Source organism: Pseudorasbora parva, chromosome 21 (genome assembly GCF_024679245.1).
Source record: "Pseudorasbora parva isolate DD20220531a chromosome 21, ASM2467924v1, whole genome shotgun sequence".
NCBI lineage: Eukaryota > Metazoa > Chordata > Actinopteri > Cypriniformes > Gobionidae > Pseudorasbora > Pseudorasbora parva.
The window spans coordinates 13,835,608-13,860,954 of record NC_090192.1 but is presented as its reverse complement, the minus strand read 5'-3'; the positions used below and the strand labels follow the sequence as shown (position 1 = coordinate 13,860,954).

The window sequence follows — 25,347 nt, the reverse complement described above, 5'->3', positions numbered from 1 at the left end:
TTCACTGTAAAAAATTTTTTTGCAGGTCTCCAATTAAAAAATTTCTAGTGACTGATCACATCAACATTTTTCAGTTGGCCAAATTTAATTTCTGTGAATTGATGCATTTTAATTAACAGAAATTAAATTTGGCCAACTAATTTTTATTTTTATTTTTTTTGTACATCGTTGTCGTGCAAACATGCCCTTTGTAGGATTGAGCAATCGTTAGCCATCCAATCACCATTTTTGTACAGTATATTATATCCATCTAGCAGCTACAAAGCATTACAATACAAGCTTCCCATACTTAGTAGTTTATTTGGTTGCATTTTTAGCACTGGTTATTGAAAGTAAGAGCAAGTATTTTTCCTATGCAGTAGCGAACATCTGATGGACAAAGAAGTTTTCATTCTGAATACAGATTTCTATGACTTATTTATTGTGGTTATGTAATTATGTTGTGTTAGAGGTTTATTAGATTATTTTCATCAATATGCTTTTCATAAATGAGTTATGCTGCCTCCACGTGCTATTGGAATTATAAATACGAGTTTCCTAGGTAAAAATTGCACATAAATGCCCTCTGATGTCGTGTTTACCACTGGGAAGTTTGGAAATAATTTTCATACCCAAATTCCAGAGATGGGCGTGACAAGCTTTAAACATGGAGGCGGCGAGAACTACTGCTGTGACTGGTATAATTTATTATTTCCCTCCTAAAACAGCTAGATCGTCTTGTCTTGCCATTAATGTGTATATTTACATATACAAGGAATCATTTGAAGCATATTGTATGTTTTATACACAGCGAAAATAGCCTGCATTTGACCGAAATTGCTGTCTGGCTGTCAGGTTTTAACAAGATTTTCCCAATAAATAGGCTAGAATAAATGTGGTGTCCTCCATGATTCCTGTTCATTCCAACAACTAAGCAGTTGAATGCAGCAAGCTCGTAATCACAACATCTGAAGTGGGAATAATGAAATTTCCGATAGCATGTGAAAGTTGCATTAACAGCATTTCCTGACTGCCGTTAAGATGGCAACATAAAACATATCAAATACTTAATTCCTGCGTGAACTAACATGCTAGTAAAAAGTCAGCATCGGAAGTAGACGCTGGGCTATGAGAAGGCATCTGAAATAAAAAAATGAAACGCTTTACAATTGATTAAAAATAGCTGAAGAAGAAGTGGTACTGTTGTAGAAACAGCAACCATAAGAGAAGAATATTAGTTTTTCACTGACATTTTTGATAACTCCGGAAAATAACCAGATTAAAAAAAAATCCTGCATTGCTGGGTTATTGGTTGGCATGTTGACTGGTAAGATGGGTAATTTCAATAAGCTGATGTTTGGTGGTTATCAGTCTAATGGTGTGCATGTACAGTTTAACATTGAAGGAGCAATTCATTCACACGTGGCAAGACGTTTTACATGCGAATGACAGGCCTGCACTCCTCAAACATACCAGAGTTTGGCTGATGCAACAAAACAATATTACAAAGCAAACAAGTAAATCAGTTTAAGAATGGTTGAAAAAGATTCATGCTTTGGAATGGCTAAGTTAGAGTCCTGACCATAACATAACTGAGATGCAACGGCATGACCTGATATTTGATTTGTGGAGGGACATGCTCCAAAATCCACCCTCATTGTTGAGATAGTCTTCTAAGCAGCTATAGAAAATGTGTGTTGGTTGTTGCTGCTAAAGGAGAATCTACCTTACTTTTTTCAAACATTGTTTGATGTGGGCATGTGTGAATTTGCACAGTGGCTTCGTTATTGCGACTTGTTTGTTTAGTTCAGTCGAACTATGCAAACTTAGCTTGAAGCAGCTTTGTTGCCCCATTGTCTGCTCATCAGGTGTTTTGCTCAGGTCTGGTGCTCTGAAATAAAGCAAGTCAATCCACAAAGGTAGCAACATAAAATAAGGAAAATTAAACCTGCAGGTGGCTTTGTGTTCTTTACATATTGCTTTGTTTTCTCAGCGTTCCATGGGCCATTAAATACACACAACAAAAGCCTTTACCAAGTTAGATTCAGTCTTTTCACTAGACTTTTCTCTGTCTAAAGAAATATTAGACTTCGGTGTGATTTTCAAAAGAGTCACCTCTTCTTCCAGCCCAAGAAGTGCAGGCAGAAAAAAAGCAACAATGAGAAGATTATATTGGAAAAATCTTGTTTTTTTTTTTTTTGTATCTTTCTCAAGGTGATGATACACGGGGCAACTTTTTGTACAATGTTGCTGGGCAATGTTGCCGTTAACGGGCAACTAGATGAGACACGGGCCCATGACTATAGTATCTATAGTATCCAGATATAAATTTGTTGCCCATTCTCAGAAGGAAAGTGCCCAAGCAACATCGCCCGGCAACATTGCTCAAAAAAGTTGCCCTGTGTATCATCATCTCTACTCTAGTGTCTGTTTAGATGGAAGAGAGAGACTGTAGCTTTTAAATCAGTGTATCTTTTAAAAACAAGGTAGTACCAGATGACTTTGCTAGCCGATATGTTCAGTGCCATCGCTTTATGGGCAGCACTGTACCACTCCAACTTTTGATTAATTTGGTCCTTGGATGGAAAAATGTGCCTTTATACATTTCTGTAAATCTGCAAAAAAGATATGGTCACACTTTAGATTAGGGTCCACTATTCACTATTTACTATAAAATTTGCCCTATCCTAATTACAAGGTAGTTAATTTAGGTATTGGGTAAGATTAAGGATGTAGAATATGGTCATGCAGAATAAGGCATTAAAGGGTTAGTTCAACCAAAAATGAAATTGATGTCATTAATGACTCACCCTAATGTCGTTCCACACCCGCAAGACCTTCGCTCCTCATCGGAACACAGTTTAAGATATTTTATATTTTAGTCTCAGAGCATAATGCAGTCAATACCCACTTTACTGCAAACTGCTGAAATCACCTGACATTGGCGACCCGAATCGTTGATCGATTCACTGATTCATTGCCGTTTGATTCTTTTTGGAGGCACATGGAGGAGAAGACAATGCTGAATAAAATATAGTTTTTGATATTTTTGGACCAAAATGTATTTTCGATGCTTCAAGAGACTCTAATCAACCAACTGATGTCACATATGGACTACTTTGATGATGTTTTTATTCCCTTTCTGGACATGGACAGTATAGTGGGCATTGACTGCATTATGCTCTGAGACTAAAATATAGTCTTAAACTGTGTTCCAATGAGGAACGAAGGTCTTGCGGGTGTGAAACGACATTAGGGTGAGTCATTAATGACATCAATTTCATTTTTGGGTGAACTAACCCTTTAATATGTGCTTCATAAGTACTAATAAACAGTCAATATCATAGTAAAATACATGCTAATAAGCAACAAGTAGTTAATAGTGAGAATTGTACACTAAACTAATACATTTTGTTTTGTTTCCAACTGAAATTAATACAACTGACATTAAAATACCATGTTATACATAACAATATTTATAATATTTGTAACAGTACAGAAGAACAATATCAGTATCAATATAAAATAATCACTTTCAGAATTTTTTTTTTCTCCAGCTGATGAATGATAAATACGTTGACATTCAATCACAATCCATTCAACTTTAACGGGTTAGTTTAAAGTGAAAAATGAAAAATGAAAAATGAAATTTATGTCATTAATGACTTACCCTAATGTCGTTTCACACCCGTAAGAGCTTTTCTGGTCCTTATTGAAAGTGTATGCATACTATTCTATTCAGCGTATTGATTGATGATTGATTGATGATCCAAATCGTGAATCAATACGCTGATTCATGACCGTTTGAATCTTTATTTGAGGATTGAAAACAAACCCGGAATAGAAGAGAATGCTGAATAAAGTCGTAGTTTTTGTTATTTTTTGAAACAAAATGTAATTTCAATTCTTCTAATTATGTAACTGATGTCACAAATTGACTACTTTGATGATGTTTTTATTACCTTTCTGGACATTGATAATATAGTGTGCATACACTTTCATTGAAGGAACAGAAAAGCTCACAAACTAAATATAAAATATCTTAAACTGTGTTCCAAAGATGAACGGAGGTCATACGGGCGTGGAACAAAATTATGGTCATTAATGCCATAAATTTCATTTTTGGGTGAACTAACCCTTTAAAGAACTTAAATGTTTAATACCACATTGTATGATTTCAGGATGTCCCAGTTGAAAGATGACCAATCCTGAACATTTCTGTTGTTGTGGCTCCATCCGTTGTACAGTTCAATTCCTCTATTTTTCAGCATAAAGCACAATTGCCAAAGTGCGATTAATCTTGCTCTATATGTGCATGCTGATGACATTTTATTGTTCTATACTAAAGGTCTCCTAATATTGTGTTTCTACCCCAAATATTCAGATTGGTAGTTGACAGATATGAGTTCGGTGTCTGAATATTATGGCATTCGAAACCCCCCACCCCCATTATGAAAAGTTGATGAGATTCTTAGACTAAACCATTTGATAAGGCCAGAGAGGTGTGAGATGAAAAAAGCTGTGAAGTTTGCCTGCTGTAGTGAAGTCAACAACTCAACATAGATAGTGCTTGTTTAAATTCTTTAAAACTGAGAACCCCATTCCCCATTCCCCCCTCACCCCCCCCCCCATTGAATGTGTACAATACATTATATTCTTCTGTAGCAATATTATTCTGTTGATCATAAAAATGTTCTGGGAGATAATGTGATGAAATGAACATCTCATGAGATGGTGTGGATTATAAATTTGTCCGATTTATAACAATCTTGTGACTATGAGATGACATACTTCCTTTTTTCATGGAGGCTGGAGGGTGCATCATCTCTGATACGAATCAGATCTGTTGACTGCTACATGATTTTCAGACAGTGGAAATAGAATATATATAAGCTATATAAAGAGCTGTGTGATACGTAACACCTCAGTTGAAGGGGACCTGGGGGTCATCATCCCTGTTTAGCATGCAACCTCTAATTGTTTGTCAGTGTTTTCACCTTTAGCAGGGCTATAGGCTTACACCTGACACAAGGGTTGACTCTACACTGACTGTGACTGTTGCAAATCCATATTTCCATCCTATAAGAAGGCACATCCGATGAGCGTGGGGGCATAATTGCCAGTCAGAGGTGTTTACAATTACAGCTCAACAGCGCTCAAAGCGTCACATTTTTTACATTTCTGTACCGATTTGGTATCGTGGTCTGTATTTTTTGCAACACTCGATGCAGCTGCTTGACCATGAAAACCCATTCCATGAAGCTCTCTTTGCACTGTTCTGTAGCTATTGACTCTGCAGAAACTTAGCGGCTTCTGCACACTGTGCACCTCAGCATACGCTGACCCCGCTCTGTGATTTTTTTTGTGGCCTACCACTTTGTGGCTGAGTTGCTGTTGTTCCCAATTGCTTACACTTTGTTTATAATACCACTAACAGTTGTCTGTGGAATATGTGACCCGTTACGGAAACCAGGGACACAAGTCTGCAGCTCTACTTTCGAGCAAAATGAGAAAGAAGCGTTTTTTTTTTTTCAAATTATGTGATTTTCGCTTTTTTGCAGAATCTGTTAGTTGAAATCACGAAGAAGCTCGTGTTTGAGATGGCATTAATGGGATATTTAAAAGTACATTTTGAGGTTGAAATCGCCTCTTTTTGTCTGTGTGTATTTCCATACTGGCTTTTGTTATTGCCCCGCCCTCCAAGGGACGCGTGACTAATTATTTATGCAGCGCTCTGGCCGGCTGTAGAGATGATCTGAGCGACGATGAAAGCGGCATAATAAGACTGAATAATACCCTAATCTACAACTGAGCGAAGATGAAGAAGAGGAAGAATGTATCAGACTGGCGTCAGACGAGTTGGACCGTAAGAAATCAGAGGCTATATCGATAGTAACATTTTACGGGGATAAAGACAGAGAAATTGGTCAAATCTGTAATCGTGGCTATAGTGTAGGGGGAAAGCTGCAAGTTTTGACTCAAATCGATCAGAGATTTGAATCTATCCCCTTCAAACAGACACACAGTACATCCACTAAGTAGACCCCGGCAAACAGAAAGTGTGCCCGAACAACTTATTTCAATGGAGGCAACGGGATTTGCAAGAATACTTTTCTGTTTCTTATGGGGTGTGTTTCCATAAACACCAAAGTTTGTCGTTTTGTGTTCATTCTAAGAACACACACATTATCTCATGTTTAGACCTTCCCACACCTACTTATTGTTCTTAATTTTAATTGTAATCTTTAGCATTGTATAACTTGCCAAAAAAAAAAACATTACTATAATGGGCTTTTAGATGGTAATGTTAGCATTTGCTACCCTTTATTATTAATAGTATGCGGTCCGATTTTTCCCGTTGCGTCTGTCGTTACTAGCAACCATGCAGCTTTACAAGGGGTATGGCTTATCTAAATGAGATGTAAATGAGCCCTATTGTCACTCCCAGCAGGTGAGAACAGGGGAGAACTGCAAAACTTTAGAGGCTGTTTTCTCTCGTTTAAACTTTTCTAAATGCCTACATTCAGATGGCCACAACTTCTCCAAATATTATCAGATTTCCATGTGTTACACATCGTTGGAAAGCTTGGAGACTACACTTTCAGAATCTGTGAATAACTCAAAATGCTCCAGAACCAACTTGTGTCCCTACTTTCCGTGACTGGTCACATATTTAGTAGTGAGGAAATTTTCATTATTGGACTTATTGCACAGGTAAACAACTATTACAGTACCACGCTGAAAATGACTGAGCTCCTGAGATCAACCCAATCATTTCCATTTTTTTTTCCATTCTTTTTTTTTTTTTTTTTGCCCATAGAAGTGATTGGGATACCTGAATTCAATGATTTTGAAGCCCTACCCTAAACCTAACTGATAATGTTAACAAAAGAGATAAATGTACATTTCTTCGAAGCATCAATGCCATGGCTTGGTTGTACAAATCTTTGAGCTATTTTATCGTGACTCGTTCTTCATGGGACTTAGACTTAGGTTTGCATTGCAAATGCAGTGCTGTACTAGGTGAGCTACCAAGCACTTTTACTAAATTAGAAAAGGCATACCTCTAATTATGGGATGCAAACATCAGAATATATCAGTTTACAAAATCATGTACTATGGTAAAAGTGTTTCGATGTCATAACAGTATTGTGCAAGGAACTACACTCTAAAAAATAATTCAGTGGCTTAGTAAATATCACAGTAATAATTAACTTTATTAACTAAAACCATCAAGTAAATTATATTGAGAGATTTTATTAAGTTAAACATACCAAAATAATTGACTAAAAATCCAACAGTTAATTTTGTCTAAAATTTATAGTTATATTTAAGTTTTTTTCACTAAAATAATTTAGTATTCAAATAGCCAATTATTTATTTTAAATATACTTAATACATTTGTGAAATTTATTTCAAAATATTTGAGAATGGAGAATTAAACCGATCTGTTTCAAGAACCACAAATATTACTTAATTAAAATCAAGATTATTAATATTTAACACACACTGAAGAAATTGAGTAAATTTACTCGATTAAAACAATGCGCCCCTCCCCCACCCTCTGACGTGACGTCAGCTCGACGGTTGAGTGAGTGCGGATATTTGAATTCTCCTCAGTCACCAGAGCAGTTTCTTCTTCTCAGCGTCGCAGAATTGGGGCATTTCCTCTGTGAAATTCAGGTTTGTATGTTTTGTTTTATCTATATAATCATTACTGTGCTAAAAGGCATTTTATTTAATTCAAAACAACATACAGGGACAGTGTGAGTCACCTTAAGTTAACGTGTGACGTTGGTCTTTGAAACGCCTGCTGTGTTGCTCAAAACACGCAACTTTATTCGTAAAGATAATGAATATAATGAATTTGGATGATAAAATCTTATTAAAACTGGGCACTGTTTGTTTATTTTCAGGTTATGAAGTCTGGCGCCTCCTCGCAGCATCTTTCAGCTACGAATGAAACAGGACAGCGGTCTCAAGTTCAAAGTCCACCCGCAGACCGCTAACGTTAGTCCATCTCAGGCTCGAGAAACAGCGCTGATACGGTGGAAATGGGATAACAGACCGGTTGATTACACTTTAATTAACTGTTACTTTTAAATGTTTAATTTTTACTTCTAAAATGTTTGTTACATGATTTTAAATGTTGTAAAATAACTCTTATTCTTTGTCAAAACAGTATATGCTGTAACGTTACTCGTCAACAATAAAGGCCATGTCATGTATAAGTTTGTTTGTGTGCACTGTGGAGTATTTTACAAAGGTTTAGAGGAAATTAAAGTTATACTATACAAGTTAGTAATACTCATAAATAAAAACAGTTCATATTAGTCATAAATATTGGTTTTTAAATGCTTTTTACCCAATTTTTTCTACTCAATTGAATTTGTTAATGTAACAAATGCAGTTACTCAGATCTACTTAATTTTTTTACTTACATTTACTCAGTTCTTATGGTGTCTATAATTGATTTCACTGCTTTAAAATTTACTCAATTTTTTTAGTGTAAAAATGTTTCACCAAAAAAATTGAGTAAATCATAGTATAAGTTTTTAGAGTGTACATGGAATTACGTAGTTATTTATCAATATCTGCCACTCTAATCATAATTGACCGTTCGCAAAGATCTACCCCCTCTAGTTACTGTTGCTGTGTTCGACAATCCACGCTCTCACACCAAACATCGTTCTCACGCAGTGAAAAACACATCGCAGAGTAAAGAGGATACCAACGCACTGACAGACAGCACAGAGCAGGTTACTTTTAATAGTAACTTGGTTCAACCACGGAAAGACGTCAGTACACACCGCTTTTCAAGTTCAAGTCCACCGATGTCAACCTACGAACTCTCTTGACTGCTTTGTTGGACAAAAATGGCGGATTCGACGAATGGTCAAATTATTGGTCAGATCGCCTGTCAAAAATAGCTAGTGTGGTGAAAAAAAGGGAAAAAATGTTTTTTGGGGGGTAAAATGTGTTATTTTGGCAAGGTTGCCTGCTAAAATTCACACTCATGGATCTATATATCACATAATAGTCGCTTCAACCCGCAGACATAGAAAACAACCCGCAATAAGGAAAAAAAAGCGGACTTGGCAACACGGTGCATTGTACTAACGTAATGCATCGCTTCATTGCTCTGATTGGTTGTAGGTCTATCCAATTGAGGTCTTTCTTGGTTTGGTTGAAACACGCCCCATAATCACAGCCCAATGGAGCAGTTTCAGACTCATATTCTGACTAGAATTGAGTATGATCACGTCAGGCTAGTGAATTGTATAGGCAAATTTTGTCAAGGCACATTTTAAAAAGGAAAAATCCCCTTTTTGTTGAAATATTTCTCAGTATCTCAAATCAGTATCATTATCAGCATGCCTTAGGCTAAACTTTAACCTTTCACACCTGTAATGGAAGACTCTTTTCTGTGACAGCAGGTTTGTAACTTCTAGAAGGTTGTGGTTATGTTGTCTGTGCTTTGTGAAAGGCTAGGTGGTAGTAGATATTATGTATTTGAGCAGAAATTATTTACATGACATCTGTGAGTTTCAAAGAAACATGGAAAAAGTTGTAAAAACAGATTGGGATATGCATCAAACAATTCAAGAACTTGTTATTAAGGGCGTGATGTAAAGTGGAGATTAGTTACAATTTGTCATATAATAGAGAGCAACATCACAATTTGTCATATACAGAATAATCATAATTTATGTTTATGTTGTGTCACAGGAATTGAGCGACGATGAAAGAGGCATAAGACTGGATAATACCCTAAATGAATAAGCTAATATTTTGGTTTACATCCATATATTTTCAAATAAAAAAAGGAAGAAAAAGAAAGGAGAAATGTCATTATGAATTTTTGGCTCCAATTATTGGCACCCAATTATTGCAACCTCCTTTTCCCAAGATAACCGCTCGGAGTCTTCCCCTATAATGCCTGATGAGTTTGAAGAACACCTGACAAGAGATCAGAGACCATTCCTTCATACAGAATCTCTCCAAATCCTTCAGATTCCCAGATCCATGTTGGTACTTCTTCTCTTCAGTTCACCCCATTTATTTCATATAGGGTTGTGGTCAGGGAACTGGGATGGCCATGACAGAAGCTTCACTTTTTGCTCAGTGACACATTTTTGTGTTGAATTTGATGTTTGCTTTTGGATCGTTGTCCTGAAGGAAGATGCAATAATGGCCTATTATAAGATTTCTAGCAGAAGCGGTCAGGTTTTTGTTATATATTTATATTTGTTATATATATATATATATATATATATATATATATATATATATATATATATATATATATATATATATATATATATATATATATATATATATATATATATATATATATATATATATATATATATATAATATTAATCTGTTGGCATTTGCTGGAATCCATGATACAATGTTTCTGAATGAGATGTCCAGGACCTCCAGCAAAATAATAGGCTCACAACATTAAATATATTAATATTAGTATATTTAACTATGGGCATGGTGTACTTTTTATCCCTGTTTGCTCCAACCTCATCTGGTGGTTTTGCTGCTAAAAAGCTATTTTTGTAGTTTCATAGAATCAGGTCCCTTTTGAAGTTCCAGTCGTGTCTGACAGCTGAATATGCTGGAGTTTGTTTCTTGATGAAAGAAATGAAAGTTGTTCAACTTCAGTTGTTTCTAAGGTTTCATTTTTCTTGAAACCCTCCCAAACAACATGTGATGTAGGTGCTAAGAAGTTCCTATCAACTAAAGATGTTACAAATCTGCCTGGAAGTGGACATGCATCTATATTGTCCTATATGTAGAGTTTGAGTGGACAAAGAGTCTCCAAAGGTCACAGCTGGATAATTGCAGAGCTTATTTCATTCTTGGGGTCAGAAAGCCTACTTTTTATTTTATTTTTATGAATTATTGCCCTCATGGTGGAAATGGGAATTTTCAATTCTTTAGCTATTTTCTTACAGGCATCTTTCTATTTTGTGAAGCTCAACAATCTTTTGCTGCACATCACAACTATATTCTTTGATTTTATTGTGAAGAATGATTCAGGAAATTTGGCCTTTTTTGTTTCCTCATTTTTATACTCCTTTGGAAAAGGAAGTCATGGCTGGGCCGCTGGACAATTGCATGGTGTACTAAAACATGTAAATACGAATGGGCATATGGACATGATGGCATTAAGCAGATGCTCCAGATTTGACAGCTGCACATCCATGATGCGAATCTCCCATTCCAACACATCCCAAAGGTGCTCTATTTGATTTAGATGTGGTGAATTTGGAGGGCATTTGAGTATAGTGAACTCTTTGTCATGTTCAAGAAACCAGCTTTATATGATCTGAGCTTTGTAACATGGCACTTTATCCTGCTGAAAGTAGCCATAAGATGTGGCATTTACACAATGCAAAACTGGTACTAAGGGGACTAAAGTGTGCCAAGAAAAACTTCCCCCACACCATTACATCACCAGCGGCCTGAAGTTGACATGGATGGATCCACACTTTCATGTTTTTTAAACCAAATTCTGACCCTACCATTCCGTCAGAAAACGAAACTCATCGATCTAGGCAAAATTTTTGCAATCTTCTATTGTCCAATTTCTCATGTGTGGTGTAACCTCAGAACCTTGTTCTTGACCGGAGTGGCACCTGATATGTTCTTCTGCTGCTGTATCTGCTTAAGGTTCGACATGTTGTGCGTTCATCAGCATATCTCGAATGTAACGAGTGGTTATTTGAGTTGATGTTGCCTTTCTATCAGCTTGAGCCAGTCTGGCTATTCTCCTCTGACCTCTAGGATCATCAAGGCATTTTCCCCCACAGAACTGCCGCTCACTGGATATTTTCTTTTTCAAATCATTCTATGTAAACCCTAGAGATGTTTGTGTGTGAAAATCCCAGTAGATCAGCAGTTTCTGAGTCATTCAAATCACCTTTCTTCCCCGTTCTGATGCTGAGTTTGAACTTTAGCAGATTGCCTTAACCATATCTACATGCCTACGTACATTGAGTTGCTACCATGTACTGGCTGATTAGATATCTGAGATAATGAGCAGTTAAACATGTGTAGCTAATAAAGTGACCTGTGTGTGTATATATATATATATATATATATATATATATATATATATATATATATATATATATATATATATATATATATATATATATATATATATATATATATATATATATATATATATATATTTCTGACACATTATCAATGAGTGTGTATCAGAAATATGAGAACTGTATGTCTGTCATTCTTTCTGTCTTTATTGTCAGTCTTTGCCTGACAGTATTTGATGTCTCATGCATGTATCGATGTGCTCCACCTCATGTGGGTGTGGGTGTGGGTGTGCCTGGGAGTTTGACTGCAAACACATTCACTCATACACAACTCTTGCACAACATACGTTACAAACGCAAATAGTGAGGGAAAGCAAATATGAGTCTTAGCAGTAGATAAATATTTAAACAGCTATAGTAGTTGTATCCGCCTTATTTTGCAGTGTGGAAGCAAGCTATTTTTTATAATGTGGAAGACTTTCGATTAATTAGCGCATGACTAGAAGAATAACAAATAGCCAGAAATGGTAAAACGTTTTGCGCTATATAATAATCGGGTGTGTTTCTGATTGATTATAATACAATTAATATGATACTAATTGAAAGTTTGCAATATAAAGCAGTATAATGGTATGTTTTACCCTTTAATGTTTTTAAATAGTAGGCCTATTTTTTTGTACAGGTAAAATAACTGGAAGCGAATAACACCGGAAGCCAGACACATTCAAGCTACAAATGGCTGTGCCCGATCTTTCATGAAAAATAAGGTGGGTAGTTTTATATCTTCAATCATTCAATCCAGAGGGTTGCACAGCATCACTATTTTCAATGACTCAGCAGGATAAAAGAGAACTTCCTGGAATATTTGCATGACAGTATTCCTTGTCACATGTGCTCTTGTATATATAGACTTACAATATAGGAGAGACCTGAACCATATTTCCAGACCAGAATATGATTTTTGGGGGTTGGCTCTCAAAATCGATTTACATCATCTAATTGCATTATATTTGGGTACACAGTGTCTCAGTGTCAACCTCTCAACAAGAAGGTACCTGACTCAAAGCCTTTTTGAGGCGTTTACTTGTTTTCCCTGTGTTGATGTCAGTTCCCTTTGGCCCAAGAAAGACCCTGTGACACTACAGTGGATAAAGAAGATAGATTAATGGATGGACAGTTTGTTGGAACTTGATGGACACAAAGGAAAAGATAACAGTATTCATAACAACTGAATGGACAGTGCAAAAAAAAGCCTCACAATGTAGCTTAACACTAAACTGTGAAATTCATAAAATGGTTTGGGTTACCTGTGTGATAAAAGGCATTGTAAAATCCTATATCTAATTTATTATATTAATGCTGCATATAAAGTTGCAGCAACCCTAAAATAACTCTTCAAGTATAATACTTAATACACGTTTTACAGTTATGAGAACTTAGTTATAGGTAACCATCTGGCCCTAGTTGCTGAGAACATCTAGGGCCATTTTCCTGGTTTCATTCGCACCAGCAGTAGGAACCAGTATGGCATAATTGAGAATGCTGTGATTGGAGCTGTGTTTTTGTTGTGTGATAACAGAGATAGAATGTAGTCATATACGTGAAAAAAATGACTGAGAAACAATTTTCATGTTTTGCTCGGTCCCTTCAAAGTTGTGTTGGATTTCCTTCATGGCGTAAAAGCACCGGGACTTTGGCATCTGTCTATCGTTGTTTTCCATCGTGGAGTTTGTTCTTGGAGTAAACGTGTGCCTTTACGCAGCTTTATAAAAATAGCGGGGAATGTTTCATATTGTGTGCATGTAACTACTCGACTACTGAACTACTGATGTCCATACATTTTTATTCATTGATCTGAGAAACTGTGAAAACAAGACATCAACAAAAACAACAAAAGACAGTTTTACACACAAAAATCAAATAAAGAAATACATAAAATATTAACTCTTTTACCATGTTTGCTTGTTAATCAAGAGTAGAATAGTCAGGAGCCCATGTATATCTGAATTCACATTCGCCATTCCATTGGCGCTAACACTCCTGGGTAGGGCTGCGCAATATATCGAAATGATCATAATATCACAAATGTATATATCGCAATATGCATATTGCAATATATGAATGATTTTAATAGGCTACTTCAACATTGTGAAAAAAATTACGTTTTAAGTCAAAGCTGTGACGCATATAGCAGAGAATAGACTGGGCACACGACTGTTACTTATGTGACTTGCTTCATGTTAAAAAGAGTTATTAAACGCAATAACTTGCGAAAAACAACAACTTGCAGTCTTGCGCTGTCTGACACACACCTACACACCAAAATGTGCACAAGTCGCTTCTCTGAAAGCGCGTGATCCCTTCGGATTAGGCCCGGGCGATATGGTTAATAATTCATATCCCGATATAGCTAATTTGATATCCCGATAACAATATGCATAACGATATAGCAATTTTTCTGTTAATTCAGTTTATGAATAGTCTATACAAAATTGCAATGTGAAAATGCAGTTTGAAGTGATATACAAAACAAATAAAGGTAGTATGGACTACATTTTTATTTTATTTAGAACCTTTTTTCAAGCAAGACTGTTGGTAAAGTTAACACCTGCCTAGGAATGTTAACCGATGACCGTTTGACCGATGGTTGACCGTATTGCACTAGCAGATGACATGGCACCCCAAACCATCAATGACTGTGGACCTCAAGCAACATAGATTGTGTGCCTCTCCTCTCTTCCTCCAGAATCTGTGACCCTGATTTCCAAAGGAAATGCCAAATTCATTTTCATCAGAGAACATAACTTTGGACCACTCAGCAGCAGTCCAGTCCTTTTTGTCTTTAGCCCAGGTGACACGCTTCTGTTGCTGTTGTTCAAGAGTGGCTTGACACAAGGAATACGACAACTGAAACCCATGTCTTGCACACGTCTGTGCATAGTGGTTCTTGAAGCTGTGACTCCAGCTGCAGTCCACTCTTTGTGAATCTCCCCCACATTTTTGAATGGGTTTATTTTCACTATCCTCTCCAGGGTGCCGTTATCCTGTTGCTTGTACACTTTTTTTTACCGCATCTTTTCCTTCCCTTCACCTCTACTTATTTGCTTGAACACAGAGCTCTGTGAACAATCAGCCTTTTTTGCAATGACCTGTTGTGTCTTTCCCTCCTTGTGCAAGGTGTCAAGTCAGCAGTCTTCCCCATGATTGTGTAGCCTACAGAACTAGACTGAGAGACCATTGCAGGTGTTTTGAGTTAATTAGCTGATTAGAGTGTGGCACCAGGTGTCTTCAATATTGAACCGTATCATAATTTAAAAAAATTCTGAGATGCTGAATTTGGGTTTTTTCTTAGTTGTCAATTATAATCATCAAAATTAAAAGAAATAAACATTTGTATCAGTCTATGTTTAATGAATGAATATAATATACAAGTTTCACTTTTTGAATAGAATTAGTAAAATAAATCAACTTTTTGATGATATTCTAATTATATGACCAGCACCTGTATATCTATCATGTAACTGGTATAGCAGAATCTCTAACAGTTGATACATTTCTACAGATGCATGGCATACCACCAAGTCCAATAATAAATGATTGTAAAATTCATGCACCTTAGAATTCTAAAATACTCACCATGGTATGATGTCCTAAATTTCTTTGTAATACCATAGTACATTTTGTAACTGATTACTTGATGAGAACTTTGGACGATGCAAAGAATGACCTGCTTGACCCGAAGAAGGCTGTGTAAGCAAGACAACCCAGAAATGTTGATGAACTGAAACTGATTTGCTGGGAGGAACGGTCTATAATTCACCCTCAATGTTGTGCAAAATTTTTTATTGCAACTATAGACAAATTCTTTAGAGGTTTGAATGGGTGATACACATAACATGGTTCCAATACAGAAGTATCTCAGCTGATCATAGGGCATGTTGCTTTGTCTTGGTCCTGAATAGATACTTTGTATCCACCAACTTTTAACAAATATATCTTCACTTGGTCATGCTTTATCCCTCCAGTGAATTCATTAATACGAACATTGCTCTTGAACATTTGTCACATAATGAATGAATAGAATGAATAATGCTTTGTGCCCCTGCGTCAGGTTAATCTTCATCACAGTACACACGTGGCTTTCACCCGCTTATCTTAATCAGAGTATTGTCTGGAAGTGTGGGCCTCTCATATGATAACTCCTTGTGTTGAAATGTCAAGATAGTCATTGTATATCATTGGCCTGCAATTTCAAAGCCTCAAGGACTGCATGACATCCTCATGTTCACCCCTTCAAGCAAGGGGAAGCCTGAGGACAAGGACTAAGATGTTATGTTCAGCTAGAACTAAGTGTTCAACCATAGGCGCTGATCCCGTGGGTGCTCAAGCCCCCCCAAAAAACAGAAAATACTTTCCATTTCATTTTAACCAATCAAAAAATCAACTGAGTTTCTGGAAACTCTCTGATTGGTGGATCTCACATCGGGTCCCAACTGATTGTACAACATAATTCTACCGTTATATTTAGCACTACAACATAAAAACCCAGGAAACAAGCTTGTGCTTTCTGTTTCACAGGGCTCGTCTTAAAGGTCTTTATCAAACAAACACAATGATTTATTTATCATCGACCCATGATTGATTGGACTGTTATTTTTATAGTACACATAGCCCGCAAGATCGGAAAGTATAAGCGCGAACTGCGCGCACACACATACACGCCCGCACGCCGCCCTTCAGATGTCAAAAGAAAGAGAATAGCAGAACAAGAACGGAATATAATGAGATTCATCGGCCTGCTGGGCTTTGCGAGCCCTGGCCCATACGTGTCTGAGTCCAGCGTGATAAAGGTATGCTGTTAGACACATACACATAAGCAAAACGATCTATAACAATGCAATACTATTACATTAAAAACACATTTTACTCACATACGTGTGTTGCACCATTCCTGTCAGATCCAAATCCAGCATTTGTTTACAAACGACTCCGCAGTGAAATTAAGTGAACGTCATGTCTTCCCCACGTGAGCTGGAACTTCATTAAAAATAAAGTTCAACCACACATTTTTAATATTAGGATCAGAAGGAAGCTTATGCAGCGGCTGTGTTCTTCCACAACCAGGAATAGTTTGTTGTTGGCTAGCACGAGCCCTTCATGAGTCGGTGGGCGGGGCTACTGGATTAGATACGCTGTATAGACGGTGTTTCGTCGCACAATGACGTAATTATGAAGCACAAGAGTGTTTGCTGGGCCTGGTGTCTATAAAAGCTTTTCTTTGACTAACAAGGTTTAAAAAGTGTTCAGCTCTGAAACTCTGGATATTCTTATATTACCATGAGCTTTTATATATCAAAAGCTCAAGGGAAAGTTGTTTTGAAGAAGATTTGATTTTCCCCTGCAACTCAGTCTGGAAACCTGTACAATAATTTCTACTGCTTCTGTTACACTTTTGCGGGACCCAATATCAGACTAACTTATCCACCTGGCACACTATTTGCGGGTTTAACCTGATGACGACAGAAACGGTGGGTCGTTTCCTGTTGATCTTGCCTCTTGTGGTCTGATTGGTTAAGGGACTATCCAATTGCATACGGTGTCATTTAAATAATGCTTGTTTTAAATGCCTCTGGTGCAGTTCAAAATACATAGCAGTCTCCCCAGACCAATGTTCAATTTTAAATTGAGCTTGGTCTGGTGATAGCCAGACAAGAGATATGGTTGATAACTACTGAATAGCACCGTCCTATATTTGGGTCATTTTAACCCATGGTGGTTGTAGCCCATTTTACCCAATACATTGGTTTATAAAATAATTGGTTGGGTTAATATCACCCAACCCCCCAAATGTTGTTTTAACCATCTATTATTATTAATTATATTAGGGGCTAGGCACCAACATTCTATAGGCATTTCTTATGTTAGTGTTCTTCTTCTTCTTCGCTTTTTGCAGCCCATAGAATTGTACATAATTAAGTTACCTTTATTATTATAGTGCTTTATACAATACAGATTGTTTCAAAGTATCTTTACATTGATCAACAGGAAAATTATGATTCAATGATGCAAACGTAGTTTAGTTCGGTTGTAACTGACTGAAGTCAGTTCAGTGTTGTTTCAGATCATCAATTATTAAATTATTTCCATTTGGCTATAAAGCAGTTCCACAGAAAACAGTGTCGGTTTTCTCATCAAATACTGTCAATATAGTCAGATCAATAATATTTTTGCATATTAAGTGTCCCAAACTAAAAAAGCCAGAGCCAACAGTTGCAAGAAACCTAAACTCCATCAGGTGACAGAATGGAGAATTAAAAAAAACTTTGGAGAAACCAGACTCAGTCAGGGGACCATTTCTCCTCTGGCCAAACAAAGCAACTTGGTGTTGTTTGAGGCTGGATCACAAGTCATACGTCAGATTGTGAATTGGTTTCCTTCAAAATATTTCATCCAGTTCCTTCTGCTTAAAGATCGGATTCATCACATGGAGACAAAGCTGGCCATCAAGGTCTGTGCTAAGGACTTGTCTGTGGTCTTTGCTGAGGATCTGTACCGATAGTCATGTCGACGAGGCCTTCACAGGGGATTGTCTATTTGACATGGCCTCTTCTGACATTTACGGCTGTGCTGTGGTCGTGTCTAGGTTCAGAGAGCATTAATAATCTAGCCTTGATGTCATGAATGCATAAATGCACTTGCAGAGAGAGCTCACCACACATTAATCAGATAGGCTTCGGTTTTTGTGGTTGATTTTTGTCTCTTCTTGTAGATATGTCGAGTCTGGTATGGATGACACTTCTTGTAGCTGGAATCACATCACATCTGGTTAGGACAAGGTGGTTTCTTATTCTGTTGCTCCCTCTAGTGGGCAACTGAAATGGCTGATAGTTCAGAAAATTCATTAAAAACCAAGTGTGTTCGCAATGGTGTTTTGAGAAGTTTGGACTTTGTGCACACAAGATATAAACACAATAGTCATACCAGGCACATATACATTTTTTTTTTGAATCACCTCAACTTTCAAAATTCTTAAATTCTTTTATATAACTTTTTGTCAGCATGGTCTAGAGTTGATATGTGCAACGTTTAGTAAAGGTCTGATTAAATGACCTAAGCAGAGTATGAAAAGTAGCTTTTTTAAACAAATATATAAATATATTGATTACGTTGTGTCCAATGTTGTAGAGAGCGATACATAAAACGCATTACCATTCTGATACATCGACTTTGCATTTGATTTTATTTGACGTTTATTTAACCAGAATAATCACACTGGGAATAAAAATCTATTTCACAGGAGAGTCCTTGAAAAGAATAGGCAGCAATTACAAACACAAACTTACAAGACCAAACAAGACATTTTTTAAGACACTTAAAAACAATTGCACATCATAGAGTCTTCTTCAAGTGACCGAATAAAAGATTTTAAATTGTTCCATAGAAACCGGAGTTTGTAATTTCAATGTCATCTTGAGTAGATTCCAAGCAGACAGTGCTGCATACGCAAAAGCCCTTTTTCCAAATTCAGTTCTAACAAACGGAACAGAAAGAGTATAACAACTTTGAGACAACAATTTCCCAACAATTTTCTGCTGAATAAGACAACCTAAATATGAAGGCAACAGCCCCAAAATGGTTTTATGAATAATTAGCAATGCATTTTCCAAAGTTATACAATGTGCAATGATGAGTTAAAAGTTTACAATCTGATATAAATCTTAGAGCACTATGATAAACTGCATCCAAGGAAGAAAGAAGATGAGAAGAAGCAAATTGATACACCACATCACCGTAATCATGGTGGACAGGCAAAAAAGTAGACAATAACCTCTTTCTTACATTAAATGAAAAACAAAACTTGTTCCTATAATAAAACCCAAGCTTTATCTTAATTTTTTTCTTGGCATATTCATGGTTTCCGTGCATACTAAATAAAACAACGGTGTTAAGTTACATTCCAGCTATTTTATGACATTAATTAAAAAAAAAATCACAGAAAAAAAAACCATCTAAATATGTAATATTGTTGATCAAAGATGACTTTAAGAACACTGCATGCAACTATACAGTATCAAATATGTTGCTTGTTTTCAAGCATGAATATATACACAACATACAATGGACGTGGAAGTGATAGAATTAAAATATAATTGTATTTTATAAAATCATCATCTTTCTTTCTCTCTTTCTGCAGTTTTGTCCACATCCATGGTGGTGAACCTAGCTGATGGAAAGGAACGCTGTCAAACAGCTCAACATGGTCTCCAGGCTGCCCAAGTTTGCTTCCCATCCCTCAGGCACCACCATAACCCCCCTTCCCCAAGGATCTGCCCTCCCGGTTTCCTCCTTGGAGTCTAAAGGTGGACCTATAGGCAGGAACAATAGTTTGGCACGTGTGCAATCCCTAAATTGGAGAAAGGGTGAAGAGGACAGTGGAAATAAAGTTCAACACTGTGGCAGCTTAGATGAGGAGAGTAGTGTAAATATAGTTCCACAGTCCTCAGTGATGGGGACTAAAAAGCCTTCCCCTGCAGCTGTAGTTAAATGTAAGAGTGCAGTTCCAACTGCACAAAGTAGCTGTCCCAGGAGTGTACCACAGCCTAGCAAAACCATTCCCCGCATGGCTACTCCCAAACGCCTCTCCACTGGGAATCCCCTCTGTAATGGTATAGCTACTCTGCATGGAGTCGGTGGTGGTAATGAGCGTTATGGATCTTCAGGGTCTGGTCTTGGCCAAGCATCCCCACAAAGAACCCTTCAGAGCAAACTGTCCCGGTCCAATGACAGCATCAAGTCTAGCATGTCCAATGACAGCATAGTGCACTCTCAGAGTTTCTCCCAATTCAAGAGTGCAGCATGCCCCACAAAACCTCCTATAACCCGTTCCTTCTCCTATAACAAAGCTACAGAGCTTGCTAAAGATCTTCCCAGCCCTTTAGTACAGTCTCCAGTGGCTAGATCACCCCTCATTCAGCCAAATACAGTATTATCCGAAGGGAAAGTAGGTAAATATGGGTTTGCAAGGCCCTCTGTAACTACTAGTGATCAACTTTTGCCAACGACCACAATAAAGAAATCTCTTTTACCCAGCTTTTCAGGTAAGAAACCCTCTGTGCTCAGTTATAGACTTACACGTCCAACAATCACCAAACATCTCCGTCCTCTTGTCCCCGGAACTGTCCCAAAAGAAGCAGAAATAAGTAAAAATATCCAAGAACCTGCACAGGTATCAGAAACCAGTTCAGAACCAACAAGTAGCAATGAAAGTATTGAAACTACCCCAAATGAGATCTCATTCGAAGTAAAAGAAGTTGAAGGTATTTTTGCCCCCTCCTTGGAGATATTGGATGATATGTCGATGTCATCGTCCTCATCTGTGGAGAATAATGATACTAGTGAAGAGTACATGGATGACTTTGATAATCTCGGAAATGGAGGCGAGACCCTGCTGCTGCCTGTCCTTAAAGATGGGTTAGACCATTTAGGACTATGTACAGATGACAACATTCTAATCACCAAGTGCAATGAGGAAGCATCGGTGACCGACCTGCACACCTTCTTGTCAAAATCTGTTGACTGGGCAGGGATGGGACTCACAGGTGTGATTGAGAATTGATCTACTTCTATTAGACCTACTAATGCTAATTTCTATACTTTGACAGTTTAAATGCTAGTTACCTTCAGAATGCATGTGTAATACATGATTCCTGCACTTAGCGTTGGTGCCCTAGTTTGTAAGAATGTTACTACATGCATTTCTTGAACAATTATAATAAGATTTATTTTTCTAAAGAATGAAATGACAGGCTTAATTTGGTGTTCTCTCTGGTGTTCTCCGTCTTTTTGTGCTACCTGCAGATTACTGCAATACTCATAATAATAGTAGATTTACATCTGTTTATTAGAGATTTAACATAATTTATGACTGGCTTGAGGGGAGTTTTTGTTTTATGTGCCATGTATTTTAAATATTATTTTTTTATAGAGCCTTTAAAATTGTTCCCTTATTTGGCAAACATTTTTGTTTAATACATTTCAAATTCAACAAATAGTCATGTTATGAATAATCTAGTGCTGGCCTGGGCAACGATTAAAATGTTTAATCGCGATTAATCACAGTGGCCCTCATTTATCAATCTTGCGTAGAAACGGGTGTATATGTTGGCGTAAGATTATGCTTACACTCCTCTCATCGCCTGATTTATGAAACTGTGCGCACCTCTGCAATTCAGGTGTACGCAATACTTGCCCTTGATAAATCCCGCGGCTGAAAACGATCGTCATTAGAATAACACGCCCCTATATATTCAAGTTTCTGCCTCCCGCACGCCCTCATTTTACGTCATGGACAAACAGAAGACGGCAAAGAAACGAAACTTCTCCGACGTGGAGATCGGGCGCGCTCAATCATCTCTTTAGTCCACTTAGTCAGGGCACTGATTAGGACATAAGTCAACGGGCTGACTCCCTGATCAGTGCTCTGACTACTGAACTATTGAGATGATTGAGATGCGCCCATCGAGACCATCACCAGGGAAGTGGAAAAAAACCCGAAATTGTTTTATTTGGGAGTTTAAAGAGTGGGATTAAAGGCGCTTACAAAAACAAAATATGGACCCAAATTACGAGTAGCTACTGTTAGTGTGGGGGTTGAGAAGCGCACTCCAGCAGTTTAAATAGCTGTTTGGATGATAAATTACCATCACAATGCATTATTTTACAGCACGTTTTGAAACAATTAGCATTTAGTTTCGTATCACGGCACATGTATTGGGGTGTACAATAGTGATGATGATGTGATGTGGAGTAAGATTTATTCACATTAATAATTACATGACAATTTGTAAGATTCTTCTTATTATTATTATGATTATTATTCTTAATGACGCTTGTTATTTAGAAGAAAATGCCGTTTTTATTGATTTTATTATTATTTAAAAGAAGAAGGCCATTTTTATTATTTTGTCAGTCTGAATTATTTTAGTCCCAGTCCGTGCGCAGCTGCTGGGCCAGGCGGGCCTGAAACGTCAGATAAAGCGCACAGGCTCGCGACTGGAGGAATACATATGCCTACAGATCAAACACTTTGGTAAAGTCACACAAATTAAACATTGACGTTCATGTTACACAAAAATAAACACTAAATGTTGTTGTTGTGGTTTTTAACAGTGGGTCATATAACATATCTTGTCAGTGCGTTTTGTGGTGTTAGGAATTGTTTTTCTGCGCATTTTCCCACTAACTCAAATGTGCGTACACCACCTCCTGAGCTGGCGTAGGATTTGAGCGTGCCGTACGCCAACGTCCATATTGATAAATCTCAAAGTCACCGTGGGTTTGGGTGTACGCAAGGTGTACGCTGGAAATTTGGTGTACGCACTTTTGATAAATGAGGGCCAGTATGCGCAAAGTTCAATAATGAATACAACAGTGCTGCTAAATGAACAAAAGTGCAATAACATATGGTTTGCAAATACTTTAAACAAATAAGGTGCTTTTTACAGCAGTTAAAAGTTAGTAACAGTTACAATATTTCTTGTAAATATCAACTTAAACATTAATTTAATCAAATTTAAATAAATTGGTGGTATACATATATTGATTCTGTAGTAATATTCTCATCAGTGTTCTGTCAGCTTTTACATAGGCCAACTTAAATTTAAAAAAAAAAAAATTATTTTCTACATTTTTTTAAAAATCTTATTAAATGTATGCATCATCTTTGTTAAATTCTTACATTTGATTAATAAATTCAGTTATAATTTGAAAAAAACCTAAAAAAAAAAATGAAATTCTGTTATTACTTACCGTTCCAGACCCGAAAGACCTTTGTTCATCTTCGGAACACAAATGAAGATATTTTTGTTGAAATCTGATGGCTCAAAAAGGCCTCCATTGGCAGCAGTGACATTTCTTCCCTTAAGACCCATAAAAGGCACTAAGGCCGTGTGTCCACCAAAGCGTAGTCCACGCAGCTGGCTGGCGTTTTCAATTTTTTCAATGGGAGTGCCGCATTTTTAGAACGCCTGGAGCGCAACGAGGCACTGAGCGAGTATTTCACGCTCAAGCGTTGAACGCTCAGCGTTTTTTACTGGTCGCCGAGAGTTAGAGAATGTTCAACTTTGAGTAAAACGCAGCACTCATCAATGTCACTTCTCACCCAGCCGACCAATCACAGTGGAGGAGGGACGGGATAAATACAACACAGACCAATTCTGAGTGTCGTCAACAGATGGACAACATGCAATAATAACGGAACAACATTATTTAAAATAAGAGCCAGAGCAAATACTTTACATTGTATCGGAAACAAAATACCTGTGAAATTAGTAACACTTCCGTGGATTTTCCGTATCATAACAAGAAAAGAGTCTCAACTGAAGAAAAAAACAAAAACGCTGCCTGCCAAAACAATCTCAAGCGCTCACAGCGAGGCTTTTTCAGCAGAGCGCCTAGTGTTTTCAGCTGGCTAAAAACGCTTTGGTTGACACGCGGCCTAAAGATGTCGTTACAAAGTCCATCTCACTACAGTGGTTCTACAATAATTTTATGAAGCGACGAGAATAGTTTTTGTGTGCAAAAAAACCCCTAAATAATGACTTATATAGTGATGGCCGATTCCAAAACACTGCTTCCTGAAGCTTCGGAGCTTTATGAATTAGTGTATCGATTCATGATTTAGATTGCGTGTCAAACCACCAAACTGCTGAAATCATGGGTTTTTGGCGATCTGAACCACTGATTCGATACGCAATAAAGTGACGAAGCTTCAGGAAGCTGTTTTGAAATTAGATAATTATTATTCTAATTAGCTTTTGAAATAGGGTTTCATATTTAAACACTTTGAGCAGATCTATACTGTCACTAAGATTACTATATATATATATATATATATATATATATATATATATATATATATATATATATATATATATATATATATATATATATATATATATATATATATATAGTGCCCTCCAGAATTATTTGCACCCCTGTTTAAGATGTGGTCGCGGACTTCTAAAAATTCTCTTTTTTTTAAAAAACAACATAGAACCAAAATGCAAAAAAAGAGAAAAATCCTACCTTTCGTTTAAGTACATTACTTTGGTGGTAAAAAAAATCACAGATTTGGAAAGAAAAAAAAAACCTTGAAATCATGTGTCCCACAATTATTGGCACCCCTGATGTTAATACTTTGTTCCACCCCCTTTTGCCAACAAGAGATCACTTAATCTTCTCCTATAACATTTCACAAGATTGGAGAACACAGAGAGAGGGATCTTTGACTATT

At 37.0% G+C, this 25,347-nt stretch overlaps 1 protein-coding gene across 3 annotated transcripts in view; it reads left to right on the top strand.

The window, feature by feature from the left end:
* Window positions 1–25,347, top strand: part of ccser2b (coiled-coil serine-rich protein 2b) — a 110,229-nt gene that overhangs the window by 2,928 nt on the left and 81,954 nt on the right. For 2 of the 3 annotated variants that reach the window (XM_067430089.1, XM_067430091.1), the window contains exons 2-3: window positions 12,736–12,820; window positions 20,248–21,652. In XM_067430089.1, the coding sequence (XP_067286190.1) occupies window positions 20,281–21,652 (1,372 nt within the window). In that variant the 5' untranslated portion in view covers window positions 12,736–12,820; window positions 20,248–20,280. The remainder of the gene's footprint in view (window positions 1–12,735; window positions 12,821–20,247; window positions 21,653–25,347) is intronic. The other variant, XM_067430090.1, reaches the window with a different exon arrangement.